The sequence below is a fragment of the Macadamia integrifolia genome, chromosome 11 (genome assembly GCF_013358625.1).
Source record: "Macadamia integrifolia cultivar HAES 741 chromosome 11, SCU_Mint_v3, whole genome shotgun sequence".
NCBI classification, from domain to species: domain Eukaryota; kingdom Viridiplantae; phylum Streptophyta; class Magnoliopsida; order Proteales; family Proteaceae; genus Macadamia; species Macadamia integrifolia.
The window spans coordinates 13,360,039-13,381,485 of record NC_056567.1 but is presented as its reverse complement, the minus strand read 5'-3'; the positions used below and the strand labels follow the sequence as shown (position 1 = coordinate 13,381,485).

Genomic DNA, 21,447 nt, shown 5'->3' with positions numbered 1-21,447 from the left:
GCCTCGCAGCTTTTACTTTCTGGCACGTGAGACAAGTCGCCACATACAGAGCTATTGTGACTTTCATGCTTGGCCACCAGTAATTTTGTTTGAGGTCTTTGTACATCTTGGTACTTCCTGGTTGAAGTGAGTTCTCGGAGCTATGTGCTTCTCGCACTATCTTATCTTGTATATCCAAATCATCGGGTACACACAGTCTGCCTCGAAACATCAATGCCCCATCACTGGCTAGAACAAAATCTAGGTCGTTCATTGTTTGATCTTGAACCTTAACTCTGATCCGCTGCAATTCAGGATCCAAAGGTTGTTTCATTATTACCTCTTGCCTAATAGCCGGATGCACCTATAGAGCCGTCAAGGATACAGTCAACCATTTAAGGTTTTCTGGTTGACGTTCCACTTCTAAGGTTGCTCCTTCATACAAGAGGGCTTCATCCATTAGCATCGCCTCTTGCACGAGTGGTGGGCTGACTGCTAAGCATGAGAGTGACACAGTCTGTTCCTTCCGACTTAATTCATCTGCCACTACATTTGCCTTGCCGGGATGATACTGAATGTCGCAGTCATAATCTTTCATGAGCTCAAGCCATCTCCTCTGTCTCATGTTCAAATCCTTCTGGGTGAAGAAGTACTTCAGGCTTTTGTGATCACTGTATATCTCACACTTCTCCCCATACAAATAATGTCACCAAATCTTAAGGGAAAAAATGACTGCGGCTAGTTCTAAGTCATGAGTGGGGTAGTTGTTCTCATACTCCTTTAGTTGTTGGGATATATACGCTATTACTTTACTGCGTTGCATGAGAACGCAACCCAAACCAACTTTGGAAGCATCAGTGTAGACTGTCATTCCACCTGTGCCTTCAGGGATGGTCAACACAGGGGCCGACACCAACCTCTTCTTCAATTACTGGAAACTCCTCTCACATTCCTCTGCCCAGTCGAATTTCACACCCTTTTTGGTTAATTTAGTCATTGGTGCTGAGATTCGGGCGAAATTCTCGATGAAACGCCAGTAGTATCTAGCCAAACCCAAGCTTCTAATTTCAGTGACATTCTTGGGGCTTTTCCATTCCACTACTGCTTTCACCTTATCAGGATCTACTTCGATTCCGGCTTTAGACACTACGTGCCCCAGGAACCTAACTTGTTCAAGCCAGAATTCACACTTGCTGTACTTGGCGAACAACTGTTGCTCTCTCAACCTCTGTAACACCATTCTCAAGTGTTGAGTGTGCTCTTCTTCGGTCTTGGAGTAGATCAAGATGTCGTCAATAAAAACAATTACCCATTTATCGAGCACATCCTGAAATACTCGATTCATTAGATCCATGAACGTTGTCGGTGCATTGGTTAACCCGAACGATAACACCAGGAACTCATAGTGACCATACCGAGTCCTAAATGCTGTCTTTGGTATGTCGCTGCTCTTTGTCTTGAGCTGATAATAGCCTGACCAAAGGTCTATCTTTGAAAATACCCTGGCTCCCTGCAACTGGTCAAATAGATCATCAATGTATGGCAATGGATACCGGTTCTTAATGGTTAGCTTATTTAATTCCCGGTAATCGATGCACATACGCAAGCTGCCATCTTTCTTCTTGACAAACAACACTGGGGCACCCCAAGGTGAAACACTTGGGCGAATGAACCCCTTTTCCAATAGTTCCTACAACTGCATCTGCAACTCCTTCAATTCAGCTGGCGCCATCCTGTATGGAGCCTTAGACACTGGAGCTGCTCCAGGAGTCAAATCTATGGCAAACTCCAACTCTCTATCAGGTGGTAAATGCGTCAGATCATCTGGGAAAACGTCGGGGAACTCTTTAACCACCTTTACCTCTTCTAGAGGCGTAATCCTTGCATCAACATCAAGTACCGATGCTAAGTAACCCTGACATCCATTTTCTAGCAATTTTACCGCTTGAAGAGCAGAGACGAGGACCTTCCTCACCCTTTTCATTTTATCTGCTCGGTATACCAATTCTTTCCCTTGGTCATCTGTCACCCTAATCAGCTTTTCCGCACACATCACATTAGCTCGATGAGCCGACAACCAATCCATACCCAGTATAACATCAAAATTCTGCATATTGAACTTAATGAGTTGCCCTCAAAATTCTTTCCACTAATTTCCACTGGGCACGACCCATATACTTCCTTCAACTGTGTAACTTTACCCGTAGGCATACTAACAATCATTCCGTGATCTAGGATCCTGGGTGACATCCCAAGTTTCTTTACAAATCTCTTAGATGCGAATGAATGAGTAGCTCCTGAATCGAATAAAACATAGGCTGGTATGCCTGATATGGGTAAGATACCTAGTGTAACAATGCATATAATTTCAGCAGGTCATCAATATTTAACATAAGGAAATTCTTAATTTAAAATGTACCTGCTACTACTTCTATACTAGCCTCAGCTTCCTCAGCTGATAGAGCATACATCCTTCCCTGGGGTTGACTTCCCCGAGTTAAGGGAGGTCGGAATGCCGAGGGCTGACTGGAGGGCAAGGCTGGTCTGACCCCCCGACAGTCTTTTGCATAATGCCCATATGAATGGCAGTTGAAGCAACGAATCTAAGATGTTGGAACTGGGGCGGGGCCCCTCTGCACTTGACCCGTTGCAGATGGAGGTCGAGGTGGCCTTGGAGTTGTAGGTGCCGCACTAGTGTTCGGGCGAAAAGAGGTGGAACCCGAACCACCAGCTGGTCTAGGAGGGTAGACAGATGGCCTATGGGCTGCCTATACATGGGCCCAGAACTGTACGATCCGTGGTATGCCTTGGAGGAGTTTCCCATTTTCGGAAATGGGTTTGTTCTCTTCCACAGTCTAGGGGTGAGGGACTGTTCTCCCCTTTGCTTATCCTCCATGGTCTTGGCCTTCTGCACAATCTGGCCATAGTCAGTCAAATCCAAGACCTCAAGTATAGACCCGATGGATGCTTTTAGGCCCTTTAGGAACCTTGCAGCCTTCTCTTTAGCTATCCGCATATGCCTTGGGGAAAAATGGAACAAGCTCTCAAATTACTGTTGGTACTCAAGGACAGTCTTACCTCCTTGAGTTAACCATAAACTCAGTCTCTTTGCGGTTTCTGAAGCTGCGTGGATAATGGTTGTCCAAGAACAACTCCTTGAACTGTTCCAGGTGGGTTCTGGATGGGCATCCAGCAATATGGGCTTGGAGGCTTGCCACCAAGAATTTGCCTCCTTCTTGAGTTGCAACCCAGCACAAATGAGTTTCTGTGCGTTCGTGCACTCAAGCACCTCAAATATTTTCTCTAGTTCTTGGATCCACTGGTCCGGTTCCAGAGGATCACTCCCCACCTTAGAGAATACAGGTGATAAGTTCCTTTTGAATGACTCCACTACCTTTGACGTATTATTCGTCGACGGGAAGTTAGGAGCATAAGCCGGATAGTAAGAGTATGGAGGAGGCACCCCATACTAAGGAACACTGAATGGTGGGATTGGAGGTGTACCTCCCACTTGTGGTCCCGTACCAGACCCTACAGGCGGGACCTGTGGAGTAAGTATCCGGGGAGGTTGACCCGATTGAGAAAGGTCCAATTGTTGCTGAATAGCAGTCATAAATGCTTGCTGTTGCTAAAACATTTGTTACTGAAAAGCCTATTGTGATTGCTGAATTATAGTAGGAACATCTCCCGGAGTAATGACTGGTGGAGGGTCCGGCAGTGTAGTTATAGGTGGGTCCCCATGTGCCCCACCCTGACCAAGGGTCTCTGGAGGTAATGGAGGTGAGGTTTGCCCCACAGAGCGGGACCTCCTGGGATTCAGTGGTCGACCAACCAGACGAGGACCACGTGAGGTACCTCAGGCATTGCTACCGAATCTAGTACGTACCATCGTATCCCTGTACCTGGAACATATCACACACCATATTGGTTAAACACCGTAGAATTGATTTTGGTATACAATTATATACCAGCACATGGGGTATTGTAGTGTATGATAGCCTGCAATTAACCACAACTTAATTCCGAGATACAGGGCCAATGCCCCAACAGGTATGTCAATGGTCCCACTCGACCATAACACATTAACATAGGAACAATAATAATAATCAATATAATCATATTAATAATATATAAAAAAAATTTTTAAAATTTCCCAAGTTTACACAACCGGTGGGCTGCACCGGTGGGTAGGGGCCCGTCGGTCCCAGTACCTCAAACCGACGGGTGACACCGACGGGCAGGGGGCCCGCCTATAGGCCCACCGGTCCTGGCCGAGTAAAAACACGAACAGGGCCCTACAGGCCCTGTTCTGTCTTATCTCTTTCCCATCCTCTTTCTCTCTCTCCCTCTCTTCCTTGGGCGATCTTGGAAGTTTCCTCGGCGCTTCCACTCGTGACTCTACTCACCAACTTAGCGCTTTTTGGGAAGATTCACATCTCTCACTTCCAAGTAAGTTTTCCTTCTCCTTTTTCTCAGAATTTTCACTTGGGGGGTAAATCTATGTGTAGGCTTTAATCTAGGCTTTCTTTCCATAGAATAGCATTTCCATGTGATTGTGATGTTTCTCTTGTGGTCATTTGTAGTTTATTAGGATTTTATCTCCTCATTTGGAGAAAACCCTAATTCGTGCCCTAGTTTTCCCAATTTGGGGATTCCTTCTATTCTCGCTCTTTTTCTCCAACTAATGATTCATTTGTGATGCATTACACTTGCTTGGTGCTTAACATGCTATAGAATTCGTGAAATGTCTCTTTGCTTGGAATCCCTATGTCTCCCCATGAAAAACCCCTCTTTTGTATTGGGTTTCCTTGATTTTCATCACATACTTGGTATTTGTGGACCTCCATAGTCTATTTGGGTATGTTTTTGTACATTCATGATCCCGCTACCATGGCATTTCGTTTTAGACCTACGATTTCAAGTTTTTTCTCCACTGTGAATGAATTTGCGCATTGGAATCGAATCCTTTCATGTTACATATGCTCTTTACTGTCGTTTTGTTGTTTTATCATGTCTCCGCTTTGTCACTTACCATGCATCATGTCCATAGGCTCCCTATCATTTCTAGCTTGTCGCCTTTTTCATTTTGTGAGAATTTGGGTTTTGGGCTTCCCTTTTACTGCTGTCATTTTCTTTTCTTTACTCACCCCACTTTCTTTTCTTCTTGCCAGGATGTCATCTCGCACCGGCAAGGGACCCTCTTCCTCTGGCGTTCGACGTAAGACTACCGCTTCTAAGCGGAAGAGTGCGGAAACCAGCTCTTCAGCCCCCCACGCAGGGAGACCCGAACCTGCCCGGTCTAACCCTACAGACTATGATGAGGAGCTCTTCCATAGTGCAGAGGCAGCAGCCAACTGGCCGATTTTCCTAAAGAGGTCGGTGATGATGGAGAAGACCGTGGTGGTCGACGTCTTCTACAGGGCTCGGCTTCAGGAGAGGTTCTCAGCACTGGGCTGGGAGTCTATCCTCCACGTAGACCGTCCATGCTATGAGTAGCTAGTCCACTGGTTCTACTGCAACTTGGAGGTGTCTTATCCATATGGGGAGTTCACCATAGTCAGCTTGGTGAAGGGGGTCGACATCCAGCTGACTGTGGATACCTTGGCCAGCATCTTGGGCATATCGACAGCTGGGCACCGATACTACAGTCCTCCCAAGAGTAAGCCTCTGGGACCATTCATGAGCTTGGAGACGCCGGACTTCATCTACGAGACCATCTGCGGCAGCAGTACCCGTCCGGAGTCTGAGACGTCCTTCTACCCTGAGGTTCGTTTATTTACCCGTTTGGTCCAGTTCAACCTGCTCCCCAGAGGAGGTCATTGGAACCAGGTGGGTTTCATGGCAGCCTTCATCGCATTCTGCATCTACATGGCCACAGAGGGAGGTGTCGAGCACTTGTGCCTGTCGTACATCATTCTCAAGACGATGGAGCACCACACTTCCCACCCTGAGGATGGGGGATTCCCCTATGGCAGGATCATCACTCGGATCTTCGAGTTCTTCGGGGTGGACCTAAGCGGCGAGGAGGGGAAGACTCCGGCTGATAGATTCGACTAGGGTAACCTCCTGAGGATGGGTCTCCATACCCTCATGGATACACCTCCGAGAGCAGGAGCTCAGAGAGGTAGGGGTAGGAGGGCTGCCCCTATGGAGGATGTCCCTATGGAGGAGGAGTCCAGTGGGGAGGATGAGGACTACGTTCCTCAGGACGAGGAGGATGATCTGGTGGGTGGTGACATGCCTCAGGAGTCGAGAGGTCCCGATCCTAGTCCCTCCAGAGCTGCAGCCGCACAGTAGAGAGCCCCACCACCTGAGGGTGGTGCATACGACTTTGAGGGCATGATATCCACCATGCGGGCCTTGCAGGATGGCCAAGTTCAGCTACTGAGAAGGCTGGACGAGAGTGCATCCAGGGAGGAACGCATCTTGGAGAGGCAGGCTACTTTGGAGAACTCCTTTCTCCAACTGGGCTAGGACTTGAGCACCACGGCCAACGCCATATCAGCAGATTTTGGCCAACTACGGAGGGCAGTACGGCTAGTGAACGTGAGGTTCGACTACTGTAACCACCGCCTCGACGTCAACTCTAGACCTTCGGCAAACGTGGTGATCATTGATGACGACGACGATGACCAGTGAGGGCTTAGCTCACCCACACCAGCTTTTATCTATTTTCCTTTTTGTGGACCTTGTTGTATATTTCATTTCTTCTTATTCCTTGTATTTGCACTGTAACTGGAATCATTTGTGGAATAATATATTTTGATAGTGATTTTTGTGGTGAATTTATATGTGGAATAATTGTGTAGTTTAGTTGTGATGTATTTTGCTACTTGTGATCATTGTTATATCATATTATCTGTTGTTTATCAGGTGTTTGTGTGTAAATTTTTGAAAATCCCATTTTACGCCCTTATGCTGCCAAAATTCGTCAAACTAGTACTCTATAGGTTATAATACCAACTTATTTACCTTTTATCTACTCTCACACATGCCATGAATGCAACATCTAATGCAACCCTTTTTAATACTTCATTCTCTGGCTTTTACTCTTTAAAGCTTCTACATTAACCCAACCCCATTTCCCTATTATAGAGTCTACGGGATTCTAAGGGTATGCTGTGAGTGGAGCAGAGCATCAAGCTCTGATACCAGCGTTTGTCACACCCCGTTCGCACTGAACCGGGCCAGTGACCGGGTTAACACCGGTTAACCCAAACCTGCCAGGATCATCTGATACCGTATTCCACCAGAGCATACACACAACTAATAAAAGCTCATCGGATCAGCGGAAGACTAAGTTTTACTTGTGAATAATCCCATAATACTTGATACCCGACTTGTGATACAATAGTTATATATATGTGGGCCCGAAGGCATGATATTTACACAATAAAAGTACAATTCGCATATCAAGTACAAAAGAAAACCATCAAAATAATCAAAATACACAGCTCGGCTCGGTATCAAAGGCTAGAGCTCAGCTCGGCATCAAGGGTTGAGCCCAGCTCGGCATCACATGGTAGAGCTCAGCTCAGCCTCAAAAGTGGAGCTCAGCTCGGCATCAGAACTGCGGTCCCACAGCACAACTCTCGCACGAGCAGTCAGTGCCATGCTCTAACTCCTCAGGGGCCCACCAGTCCTCTTTAGGAAACTCGACTATGGGACCCACCCCGTGCTCTTCAGAAGTATGACCTGTAAAATCATCTAAAAAAGGGTGCACACGTGGGATGAGCTCACTAGCTCAGCAAGTGGTAAGATGGACCACATAGCAGTCCACACATCAAAACACAATCATATGCACTACATGCCATGCCATACATTTTAAATCACATCCACCTAAGTAACATTACTAAGTCTTTGGTTTAGTGCTACGACAGCCACAGTGCACGTATACTCCGAGTACGAGCCGCAAACTCCATCCCGCGATACGCCCATAGGGCTGTCGGAGAAGGCCCACCATGAGTACTCGAAAAAGTAAAAACAATGCCGTCCACCGGCTCTCAATAGAAATGTAAATGACTGAAATTAAAGGTGCTGACTCCAGCAATTTAAAAGCAGTACAATTGGCCTTCTCGAATATACCACCGGGGTTGCCGACTGTCCTAATGACCCACCAGGCGTTATGTCTAACCGCCACAGCGACCCGATAACCGTGACCACTGCTTCCCCCCAAATGGTAACCCAACACCTTAACCCCTGTTGGGAAGGATCGTAGCACGGGAAGGTGAAATCCTAAACTGCATGCTCCTATATGACAATAGTACGATTGCATAGTGCCTCCGCGTCCCATACCACGGGCCACCAATGCAGTCGTTTCCAAGCCGACTACGGCATCTAGTCTATCAATGCATCATGCACAATGATGTTAACATTCAATCACATAAGCATCTCATCACGTGGCATTTAGAAAGTAAACATAGCACACATGCATAACAATGTGAGGATGACTAATCTATATAGCATATTCATGATGGCATGACTAGACTAAATATATTTAAATGAATGCCAAACAATGCCTTGAAAAAAGGTCAAACGTCCTCTCCCCACTTACCTGTAGTGTTCAAGGATTCCCGTTCGGTACGGGTGAGATCCGATGCGAGAAGCGTAAGATTTGGTGAACCTAACATGATTGAGCGGGGTTAGTACTTCACCATTTTGGAATCAAAATTAACGAGATCCAATGACAAAATCATGTTTAGAACGTTAAAAGAATGTCGCACATCTGATTTGGGTCCAATCGGACGTAAGAATCACCTTCGGGGCCTCTCAGGTGGGTCAGACAGCCCATTTGTCTAGCCCACTGGTCTGGCCCCGAAGGTTTGGACCGGTGGGCAGGTTGGCCTGTCGGTTGGCCCGTTGGTTGGGCCAGGGCCCCTGTTAAGACCGGTGGGCAGGGTGGCCCATTGGTTAGCCCACCGGTCTGGCCCGTCGATTGTGCCCGAAGGCCCTGCCCTCTCAGGTGGGTGCTCACAGGCGGGCCAGATGGCCCACCGGTCCTACCCACCGGTCTTGGCAGAAAAACTGCTATTTCTTCCCAACTTTCTCCATTCTTTGGGGATTCAAATGGGGGCGTTTCCCAACCCATTCTTCATACTTTCAAAGTCTTATAGGATGGTTCTAACTTAGATCTTGGTTAGATTCAAGTGATGAGAAACCATCTTACCTTCTTTGCTCAAGAACACCTTCAAAACCTCAAAATCACTTCAAATCCACAATGCTTCTCCAACCTTGTCAATACCTCTTCAAATCCTTCAAGATCAACACATAAATCATCTATCAAACCTTAGATTCATCATTTCAAAGGGGATTTACAAGATCTCAAGAAACCCTACTCGAATCAAGGGTTTAAGCTTGGGTATGGTGAATGTTTAAGGAACCCAACTTTGCTTACCTCTAAATGTAGATCTAGAGTTGAAGATCACTCTTCCGGCGTCGAAATGGGAAGATCAAGCTTCGGTGCCGCTGAAATCCTTCTCTTCTTCCTCTACCTTCTCTTCCCTTCTTCTTCCCTTTCTTTTCTCTCTCCTCTTTACTATCCTCACCAATGTACGAGTGTCATAAATGAAAAGAAAGAAAATCATAAATGCTATATATATATACTTCTTAAATAACTAAATAGTTCACATGGATGGGTCACTCAGGTGGGTGGGTGCGCCCACCTGAGGGCCAAAACTTGGGATTTTGACAGAGTTCGGGCTTCGGCGCGAACCCCACCCCTAGCATATGATGTAATATAAGTACACACCTTAATATACGGCTATAATACCTGATTTATCCATACATGGCCTTATGATAGGTGCATGTACACGGCTTGGGTACTCCCGTCTCTTCTGGCACTGGCTCGGACTTATCGGGCTAGCCGGTGTTTAAGGTCACCCTTGCCATCATAGTCCATAAGGAGCCCGCTCTAACTCTCTCAGTTCGGGTCCTGCATAGATAAACCGGTTCAACCGTATAATCAGACCGGGTTTAAGAAGTAGGGTATTACAAAAGGGTTGCATAGATTCCATAGAAAGGGTAAGTTGAACTCGAGATACATTGGCCCATTTGAGATTTTGACTCAGGTTGGCTCAGTACCCTACATGCTTGCTCTCCTACCTTCGCTCGAAAATGTTCATAATGTATTCCATGTATCCATGCTAAAGCGATATGTTCACGATCCATCGCATATGTTACCCGTAGAACCAGAATCTCTAGAAGCTGATATGACTTATAGAGAATAGCCAGTTGAAATCTTGGACCGAAAAGTGAAAACCCTTCGCAACCGCTCCATTTTCTTTGTAAAGGTGCGATGGGCTAATCATTCACTTGAAGAAGCATCTTGAGAGAAAGAAGATGAAATCCAAGCCAAGTACCCTCATCTTTTCAAACAACCAGGTACGCCAATTTCAAGGATGAATTTTTCAAAAAGGGGGGGTAAATGTGATACCCTACTTTTTAAACCTGGTTTACTTACATAGTTGACCCGGTTTAACCATGTAGGACTCGAACCAGAGAGGGTTAAGGCGGGTTCCCTATGGACCATGATGGCAAGGGCGACTTTGAACACAGGTTGGTCAGACAAGTCTAAGTCAGTGCCAAAGGAGACGGGTGTACCCAAGCTGTGTATATGCACATATCATAAGACCATGTACGGGTAATGCTGGTATGTAGCCATATCTTAAAGTGTATACGTATTATATATCTTGTGCCGAGAGTGAGATACATGCCGAGAGTCGAATTCCATCGAAATCTCAATTGTTTGGCTAAGTTTTGACTAAAAAGTGGGCGGTCACAGGTGTGACCCACCCATGTGATTACTATATATTTTCTAGTATAAATAGTACTTATTGTGTTTTTCTTTTTTCTCATTTAATGCATTAAAGAGTGGGTGAGAAGAGTAAAGAAGAGAGAGAAAAGAAAGGAAGAAAAGAGAACGAAGAAGAAGAAAGGAAAAGAAAAAGAGGAAGAAATGATTTTAGCGACGTTGAGGTTTGATCTTCTCATTTCGGGACCAAAAAAGGGATCCCCAACTAGAGACCTACGATTTGAGGTGAGCGAAGGCTATACTTCTTAAACTTTTGCAAAACCCCAAGTGAAAACCTTGATTTGGGTAGAGTTCCTTGAGATCTTATAAATCCCACTTGAGATGATGAATCGAAGGTTTAATAGATGGTCTATGTGTTGATTTTGAAGTTTAAAGAAGTGTTTACAAGATTTGAGAAGCATTGGTGATTTCTTGAGTTAAGAGGTGATTTTGGGGTTTTGAAAGAGTTCTTGAGCAAAGAAGGTAAGATTGCTTTTCAATCCTAAAATCTAACTTAGATCTAGGTTGGAATCATCTTCTAAGACCTTAGATGTGTGAAAAATGTGATTAGAATAGCCCCATTTGGTTTCCCCAAGGTTGAGGAGCGTTTCAAAGGAGAAAACTGATTTTCGCCCCCACAAGTGGGCGAAGACCGACGGGCGAAGCCGCCAGCTTGTTGGGCAGCACCTTAGTTCCAATAAGCGGGTGAAGACTGGTGGGTGAACCAGCCCGCCTAAGGAGGCCCGTCGGTTGAATCGGTGGGCTATCTGGCCCACCTGTTGGACTGACAGGCGAAGACAGGTGGGCTATCTGGCCCACCTATTGGCCCACCAATAGGATTTTTGAGCCCGAATGGGCCCAAAACGGGTGGCCAACCTTCTTTTATGATGTTAAACATGATTTAAACATCAAACATCGTTAGTGTTGACCCAAGGTGGTGAATTGCTAATCTCATTCGCTTATGATAGGTTCCACTATAATTTATATTTCTCACGCCGGATCTCACCCGTACTGAACGTGAGCTTTTGTACCCAACAAGTAAGTGGGGAGAGGACATTTGACTTTATTTTAAGGTTTGTTTTGCATCATTAAATTATATCTAGACTAGCCATGTCATCATGTAAATTATGTGTAGATTAGCCATCCTCGTATGCCATTCGCACGCATTGCTTGTGCATTCTAAACAAATGATTTATGATATGTGTGTTGTGCCTTACATTCTCAATGTTAAATAGTTGATGTGCTTATGTGATGAATGCTTGGATTACTGTGCATGATGCATTATTAGACTAGACGTCGTAGTCTGCTTGAAAACAAGTGCATTGGTGGCTCGTGGTATGGGACGCGGTGGTACTATACAATTTTACTTTGTCATATAGGAGCATACGGTTTAGGATTATCATTCCCTGTGCTACGACCCTTCCCAACAGGGGTTGAGGTGTTGGGTTATCACTTGGGGGGAAGCAGTGGTTGCAGTTGTCGGGTCACTGTGGCGGTTAGATATACGCCCGGCTGGTCATTAGGACAGTCGGCAATCTCAGTGGTATATTCAAGAGGGACAATCGTACTGCTTTTAAATTATCGGGGTCGGCACCTTTACATTTCTATCATTTAGTTTTATGTTGAGAACCGGTAGTCGACATGCTTTACTTTTCTGAGTACTCTTGGTGGGCCTTCTCTGACAACCCTATGGGTGTATCGTAGGATGGAGTTCACGAATCGTACCCGGGGTATACGTGTACTGTGGTTGTGAGTAGCACATAACCTAAGACTTAGTAATATTGTTTAGATGGATAAGGTTTAAAATGAATTGCATTGCATATAGTGTATATGGATGTGAATGTTTGTGTGGTCTTTCTTTTCACTTACTGAGCTCATCCCACATGCACACCTCTTTTAGATGATTTTGTAGGTCACTCGCCTGAAGATCAGGAGTCAGGCCCCTCAGTCGAGTTTCCTGTTAAGGATTGATGGGTCTCTGAGGAGTATGAGCACAGTGCTGATTGTATGTACGAGGACTGTGCTGCAGGACCGCAGTAATGACACAGTATAGGATTTCGTTTTTTGATTCTTTTGATGACCTCCCCTTTTATGTACTTGATACGTAAATTGTTAAATATCATGCTTGCGGGCCCACATGTACTTAGCTATATACTACAATTTGGGTATCAAGTATATTAGGGATATTTACAGGTCATTTAAGTCTTCCGCTGAACTTTCGAACACTTATCTTAGATGTGGGTATGCTGTGGTGGGGTACTGTATCAGATGATCCTGGCAGGTTTGAGTTAACCGGAGTTAACTCGGTCACCGGTCTGATTATGTGTGAACGGGGTGTGACAATTATTATCTATGTGAATTGTAGAATCATTTCATAATTTTGACCTCAAAGTACTACATCGGAGATCCTGGATGGATTGTGTACACATGTATATATCCAAGTCACTAGCATTTAGGTATGTGGAGGCGGGGTGTGATAAATAATAGGAAATGAGGGAATGTCTCAGCTATGTTAGATCAAAATTTTTTGCGTTGATGCGTGGTTCTCTTTATTTCAAGTGGGGTCTCAACAGGTTTTGGAAAGGATAGCATCAAACCACTCCCCTCTGTTGATTACATCAGAACTGTTTGCTAAACCAAAAAAATTTTCGATTTAAGTTTCAATGATTCTGGGTGGAGAGTGATAGTTTCCTTCAACACGTAAAGGAATCATGGAATTGTTAGATCAGAGGGTCACCAATTTTTGTTCTTTCCCAAAATTTAAAGCATCTTAAGGTAGATTTGAGGCGTTGGGCTGATGATTCTTTTGGAAATATTTACATGGAAATTGGAAGAGGCTAGGAGAAATATGGAGGAGGTGCAAAAGTAGTTGAGCTACAGGGCATTGATGATCCACTATTTTCTAAGGAGGCTGATGCGAAAAGAAGATACATCAAGGCATTGGAAAACCATGAACGGTTGTGGGCTGAGAAGTCTCGTGTGAGATGGAAGAAGCAAGGTGATAGATTTTCTAATTTTTTCCACCTCTATACTAATATGAGAAGGCTAATGAACATGATAATATCATTGTAGGAGGATGGATTGGTGATTTCTGATAGGGGTCAGTTAGAAGAATATGTTGCAAGGTTTTATGAAACTTCCATAAAGGAGCGGCTCAATTTGACCACCTAGACATGTTTAGATGCATACCAAAAACTCTAGAGGATGCAAATAATTTGCGTCTGGATGCTAAGCCATCAAATTGTGAGGTGAAAAACACAGTCTAGGATCTGGATCCGGGTAGCTCCCCCAGTCAAGACGGGTTCCCTGGTGCTTTCTATGAACACAGTTGGGAGGTGATCTTGTATGATGTTTGCAATGTTGTTAGGTATTTCTTTAGCACTTGACGAATGTCTCAAGGAATTAATAACAATTTTAAAGTGGATGGTGTATCTTCTTTGGATTAATTTAGGCCTTTGTGTATGTGGAATTTCTTTTGCAAGATTATTTCCAAGGTAGTAGCAATTCGATTGGCTGCTTTGATTCCGAGACTAATCTCTGATGAATAGGGGAAAATCTTCGATTCCAACATTAGTTTTGTATTGGAGATGGCCAATATGATGTTTTTGACAACCAGAGGTGAGGTATGGCTCTTAAAATTGATATGCAGAAGAAATATAACACCATTTCTTGGAATTTTATATTCTGGGTTATGGGGATGTTTGGATTTTTTGAAAATTTGATTTCATGGATTCACCAGTTTCTTGCTTCTACTAAAATCTTTATTTTATTTAATGGAGGACCTGTGGGTTATTTCTGTGTGAAGCAGGGTTTACGTTAAATCTCACCTATGTTGTTTATCCTGGCTGAGGAGGTTTTGTGTTGGGGTTTGAACGCTCTTCAGGCTAAGAAGAAGATTAGTGCTCTCCATAGACCCCGAGAGGTCAGTACACCTGGTCATATTCTTTTTTTGAATGACATATTTATATTCACAAATGAATCTATCAGGCATTTTAGGAATCTAAATTCAATACCAAGAATTTTCAGGGCAGCGCATCAACCTTGAGAATAACAAACTCTTTATAGGAAAAATTCCAGTAGCGAGAAAGCAAGCAATTGTGGCTGAGCTAGGCATCCCAATCTACCACTTTCTTGCTAGATTCTTAGTAGTGGAAATATTTAAGGGCAATGTCAAAATGGATGCTCTTCTTTCAGTTATGGACAAAGTGAAGGCGAGGCTTGTAGGATCGAAGGGAAAATTTTGTCTATGGTAGGCAGAGTGGAGCTGGTGCATGCTGTCATTTCAGGGATGCCAATCCATAGCTTCTTAGTTTATTGGTGGCCCTCCTCTCTTCTCTCCAACATGAAGAATGGGATGAGAAGCTTCATTTGGTCAGGCGATGTGGATACCTCTAAAGCTATTACAGTTGGATGGGATCAATGCTGCAAACCAAAGACAGAGGGTGGTTTAAGGCTACGCAGGCTAAGAGAAGTTAATAATGCCATGATTTGTAAGATGGTGTGGAAAATTAAGCATGAGGATTCTCTAGATAGTACATTTCTAAGTCTAAAAGGCGACGGAACTTTCAAGCAAGCATATAAAGCCTCTTCCATATGGCTTGGAATTTGGAGAATGTAGAGTTTTATATCATCAAAAGAGAGATGGGTGATTGGCAATAGATCCAGTGTTAACTTCTGTAAGGACAGATGGTTAAGTGAGAATACAATCGAAGAAATAGCTGACTTGGATGGATATGCCTTTTCTCAGGTTACTGACAGAGTTTCTAAATTTATAAAAACTTTGAATGGAGAACTCCTAATGTCCAATCAGATTTTTTTTAAGGATTTTTAATCATGTGAAGCTTATCAGTCTTCCTTCATTCAATTATGCAGACCATTGTTTCTGGAGTCCCACTAGTGATGGAAAATTCAGTTCTCTTTTAGAATGGGAGTTTAGGAGGCAATGTCCAAATATTGCTTGGAATCTGTTGATATGGTGTAAAAAACTATAACCGATATTATCCACCTTTGGGTGGCGCCTGGTGCATTGGAAGCTTCCAACTGATGAAGCTGGGATGAAAAGAGAAGTGCCTCTTGTGTCCAAATGTGAGTTGTGTGGGGTGGATACAAAGTCTATAGAGCACATATTTCTACAATGCTCTTATTCTAAAGAGTTATGGGAATGCATGTGTGGTTGCTTCAATATAAATTGGAGGGAGCATGACTCTCTGAGAGGATTTATGATATGGTGGAAAAGGAAAATAAAAGTTGTCAGCCTAAAAGAGGCATGGACAATGGGTTTGGCCATTGTCTCTACGATCATATGGAGAGAGAGAAATACGTGATGACATGAAGGAAGACATAGGTTGACTAAATATGTGATCGAAATGATCAAGGGGGGAAATAAGGGAGTGCAATCCTAACACATAAGGTGTTGTGAGTTTGGTTCCGATATATTTTGCTATAGAAGGTTGGGCTTAACCATTAAAAACACTGCTCATAAACCAATTTTGTAGGTTTTCTAGTGCAGACCTCATTTTAGCTAGGTCAAGTTAATTTTGATGGCAGTGCTTTAGGGAATCCAGGAAAAGCAAGGGCTGGAGGTGTTTTAAGGGATCCAAATGGAAGAGTTTTAAGCTCTTTCAGTGTCTTCTTGGGTGTGAAAGGAGTTTCTGAAGTAGAGTTCGAAGGTCTCAAGATTGGGTTGTTGCGTGCTATCAACCAATATGGATTGGTTTTCCCAAATTAGGAAACTCCATATCAGTTATCCTGTATTCCAAGGATACAACCATCTACCATATTTCACTCTCCATATACATGACAAGTGTGGTGGCCATAATCAAGGATACAACCATGCATATCGTCACTTTCCATATACATGGCAAGTGTGGATATGCACAATTATCTACCATATCCACATTCCATATAATATGACAAGTATGGATCTCCTACCATTGTAAACCATAAGTATATGATAATCTTGTAATCTGTAGATGGTATGTGCATATTCTGTAATCCAACTAAGATAGTATCTTCTCGTATAGAAATAAGACTCACATCAATGAAAGACTTAAGGCATTACTTCACTGTTCATTGTTCTAGTACGTGCTTAGGAGATGGGAGTTTTTGCCTTATGGATAGAATCTGATTGATCGACGATTATGACATTGATCCATCATCAGAAGATCCCAAGGTTCAGCATGCAGCGATGTATTCACCTCAGGACTTATCTTAAGACGATTACATGGAAGGTATCTCATAACTTCAAGGAGGTGAACTCCATTACGGACTACTTGGCAAAAAAAGGCGGCTAAGTCGTGAGTATCCTCTTCCAATTAATGTTTTTCATCCCATATTTCTGACAAAATGGTTATGGATGTTGAGGGTCGTCCCTCTTCAAGATTTCGTTAATGCGCTGCTTGGTCCCTTGCTGATGGCAATGTTGAAGGTGGGGGTCCAGGTGGCCACTCTTAGTCAGTTTTTGCCGTAAAATTTTGACATGTGTTTTTTTTTTTTCTTAATAAAATTATCCTTTAGTGAGAGAGAGAGAGAGAGAGAGAGAGAGAGAGAGAGATCCTTGTGGTAGAAATGGTTCTTGTACAAGCAATTCTTGGAAAGTATTTCATGGAATGTTTCTCACTGTGTCCAGGAAACTCGGTGACATATAGACTCGCATAACATGGGGTAGCAACAAGAGTGTCTTCAACCAGTGGTGGAACTCTTCATGATATCGACTGGAATTCTCAACTGAGATCTCAATACAAATTTTTCTAAGTGTTTTTTCTTATTTGATCGAATTGCTTCTCTGCTGATGACTATGTCGAAGGTGGATCTATGACTCAATAGTATGTCTCATTCATTCTCTGTATTATTTTCTGATATATCAATAATAGTCATTTTCTGATTAACATGATTACCATTGTTGGTGTGCTTCAGAAGAAGTGTCGCTATGCGGAGGCGAGTCTTAATTTTGACGATGGCCAGGAGCTACACTTGGCTCTGACAAATGGCTTCAAGGCACTTCACTGCGTTCCCAATCTCTCCATCCTTGGATTTACCATGCCTCCGTAAGCATAGCTCGGAGGCAACACAAGTAGGTCGAACTTCTCCCACTCGTAAGGCCCGAACAGCTTCTCCCCATGCCTAGTCATGTCTTCTGTCCTCTCAAACTCCCTCGCAGCCCCATCCAGAACTGCAGGCACCGACTCGGCATAGACCCTCGTTCTGGACCAAACGTCTCTAAAGCCAAGCTCTCCCACTGCAAACGCAAACAAGTAAGGCAGTATAGGCTGCTCCATAGGGAATTCCTCCACCATCCTTCTTTCAGCACACCACAACGCATCGTCACAGGCCATTGCAGCCTCACCAGAGACTGGTGCTTTGCGTTCGCCATGCCGTGCAGACATCACGGCCAGACAACTGCTGAGGCACATTGAGGCGAGCTGAGTAACAAAGGCGTGCAGCAGGGGTGTCTTGACAGGGAAATATAGAACGGGCATGTATGGATTGGCACTGCGTGTACACGAAGGGAAAAGCCTTGATGAACGTCTGTGGAGAAGAGAGCCATTGATGCCTGCAGAAGTTTAAAAATAATGAAATATTACAGTTCTAATAATTTTAATTGGAGGAGCCTATGCTCCCATCACTTCCTAAAACTGAGTATTTGAGGTGAGTGAAGATCATCGGAGTTATCCATGGGTGAACTTCCTTTTCCATTCACTAGATCATCGACAATTGAAACACCATTACAAGTGCATTACTATGTCAGGCTTCGTTTGCACTGATTCTATTAAAATAGCCTCATTAATAGAGAGGGAGAGAGAGAGAGAGAGAGAGAGAGAGAGAGAGAGAGAGAGAGAGAGAGAGAGAGAGAGAGAGAGAGAGAGAGAGAGAGAGAGAGAGAGAGAGAATGTAACAATACATAAATACACAAATGTAAAAGAGAAAGGAAGAAAGTGCAAGATCAAAATATATGATGGAAAACAACATACTGGGCAGTATGGTAAATCGTTGATCCGATGGAAACACTTCTTTATTATGCTTTTTGATTCTATGATTTTATTTATGATCTGGCCTATTCTTCCATCTTTTTCTTCTACAAAAACAACGAATTTTGCATTTTGAGAACTTCCTGCAGTAAAATGGAATAGCTTCAATAGTGTAAGTGATATTATAATAATGATAATATTAAACCAAAAAAATAACGGTAAAATAAATACAAACTACCAAGTATACCATCTCCTCAAATTCCTTTCCCACCAGATATGATGAATCACTACCTTAAATGCTAACTTACTAAGGATATCACATGTTGATTTGCCGTTGAAATTTTTTAGAAAGATAACTCTTGGAGTAGGCTAGCATTTCCTAAGAAATTCCATACAAAATTTGTGAAAGGACAATCAAAGAACAAACGATCGACACTTTCAATCGAATTCCAAAAAAGGCAACAATTAGGAATTGAAAGATTGAGAAAGAAACTCCTGAGTAGGTAAAGAATTAGTCATAACTCTCAAAAAAGTAAAGCAACCCCTAGGAATGGAAGATCTAACCCAAAATAGTCTAAACTAAGGAACAAAAAGAGCACTCGATCTTACCAAATTCAAAGCATAAAAGGGAGAAAACTTTCTCATAAATTGGCTACTTACCTAATAATATTCCCGCTACCTCTAGCTCAAGCACACCCTTAGAAACTTATCCCATACTTTAATAAGAGAATTTAAGTTTCTTGGACCTGGGATCCAGTGGTCGTATCTTAAAAGGGAAGACACAACTAATTCGGTCACCATATTTTAGTATTAACACAAAATTAGAATGCCAACTATCAAGCCGAACCAAGGTGCCAATGGCGGCACCAATAGAAGACTAGATAGTATCAGAAACAAGGAATTGATACTTAAGAATTTTATTCCAAGCACAAGAAGCATAAATAGGAATAGGGGCATTCTATATGGAGTTAGATTTGAGGTATCTAGAATACACACAATCAACCCAAACGCTCTTGCTCCCGGAAGCAATCTTCCAGACAAGTTTGAGAATCCCAACAATTTTAGAAGAAGGGATATAACAATGAATCTAATTGATAAAATTAGGAGCGTAGTCCATCTTCGCAAGAATTTAACTAATATAATCACACCTAATAGAATCAAATGCTTTATGGATGCTTGAGGAGGATAGAGGGAGGATGATTCTTCCTATCAGAGCTCCTAACAATTTCATGACATAAGAGAATATGTCAGTAAATAATATTCCTCCCAGGGATGAAAGCAGCCTAATTATGGCTAAAAGGACTATCAGTAACCAACTTTAGCCGATTTGCATGATCTTGGTAGTAAACTTATAAAGGAGATTAGAAAGAGAAATGAGACAAAAAGAAGTAACCAAATCAGCGCCCTCATGCTTAGGAACAAGGCAGATTAAAGTCAGATTAATTCAAGTAACCTTAGAAGTATTAAAAAAGAATCTATGATCTGCCTAGATTAGGCCATCCTAAACAATATCTTAAGACGCAAGGAAAAATCCAAAGCTAATGCCATCCAAACTCGGAGCATAATCAGATCTCTAACCTTTGATGTCAGTCAAGATCTCTTCCTCAGAGGAAATAGAAGGCAGGGTCCTCTCGATATCGGGATTGACATTAGAAAGGAAATATTATCTGGAATAGGATGAATGGGGTTAAGAATGGGAGCATTAAACTGATCTGAAAGTGGTTTAAAAAATAAATAAATAAATAAAACCTCACCAAGGTCAGAATTGAAGGAGACTTTAATGTTAAAAAGACCATAGATAGAATTGCGACTCTACTAGGCCCTCATCGATCTATGGAAGAAAACAATATTAGAGTCACCAAGCATCAACCACTTGAACCATGATTTCTTCTTAAGAAAACTCTTCTCTTGCTTAACTATAATAAGGAAGCCAAAGAAGAAATGGTTGCCTCTAAGCCTATTGGCTGCACTACTATTAATAAGAGGATGAATCCTAGAAAAATATGATGGTTTTATTAAAAAGACAAGAAGAATGTCAAGAGTTTTCAATAAAAAAAATTAGAGTACAGATGCAAATTGAAAAATATTAAAAAAAAAAAAAAAAAGGACAAGTAATTGGATTTGAGCAATGACATATATTAGTAAATAGATTGAACTAAAGGAATAGAAAAAGAAAAGGATATCATTCTACTAAACACTATTGAATGAAAATTGATACACAAATAATTCAATAAAAAGTGATGGAAATTATAGGGTTATATATTATGGAACTCGGAGAAAAACTTAGTACAAAGAAAGAACAAGAAGATGAAGAATAGAACAAGATTATGAGATCTTACTGAAAGAGCTTTCCATTAGAACCTCAAGGAACTCTGATTGTGAAATGAGAAGGGAGCATTATATAGAGGAGTTTATCAAGTTTTTCCATAATAAGTTTGTAACGTTTTGTAATGTATAAGCATCAATGTTTTCCATAAAAAGGTCGTAACGCATTGTAACGTATACGCTGGCACATCAATTCTTTTAGTATGACAGGCTGTATATTTGATAAGATAAGCATATTGTAACGTATGAGCTAGCACATTAATTCTTTCAGTATGACAGCCTGTATACACAATAAAATAAGGTAAATGTATTGTGAGATACAAACTGAAAATGCTAAGGAAAGATACCATATACACTTTTTTTTTTGGGACAAAGTTTTCCTTGACC

General features: G+C 42.6%; 1 protein-coding gene across 6 annotated transcripts; it reads right to left on the bottom strand.

Moving 5' to 3' along the window:
* Positions 1–17,446: 17,446 nt before the first annotated feature.
* On the bottom strand, positions 17,447–21,161 carry LOC122094287 (leucine aminopeptidase-like). 6 transcript variants are annotated; one of them, XR_006144713.1, is made up of 3 exons: positions 21,075–21,096; positions 20,490–20,566; positions 17,447–20,402 (listed from the first exon to the last, which is right to left on the bottom strand). XR_006144713.1 is itself a non-coding variant. In XM_042665044.1 (2 exons), exons 1-2 carry the CDS (start codon positions 21,088–21,090, stop codon positions 17,770–17,772), a joined length of 567 nt encoding a protein of 188 aa, XP_042520978.1. In that variant the 5' UTR covers positions 21,091–21,161; the 3' UTR covers positions 17,447–17,769. The 6 variants fall into 6 exon arrangements, 2 of the variants coding, with proteins under 2 accessions (XP_042520978.1, XP_042520979.1); XR_006144714.1 differs by lacking the exon at positions 21,075–21,096 and having other exon boundaries at positions 17,447–18,878; positions 20,314–20,402; positions 20,490–21,068; XR_006144711.1 differs by lacking the exon at positions 21,075–21,096 and having other exon boundaries at positions 17,447–18,320; positions 18,739–21,068.
* Between the last annotated feature and the right edge of the window lie 286 nt (positions 21,162–21,447).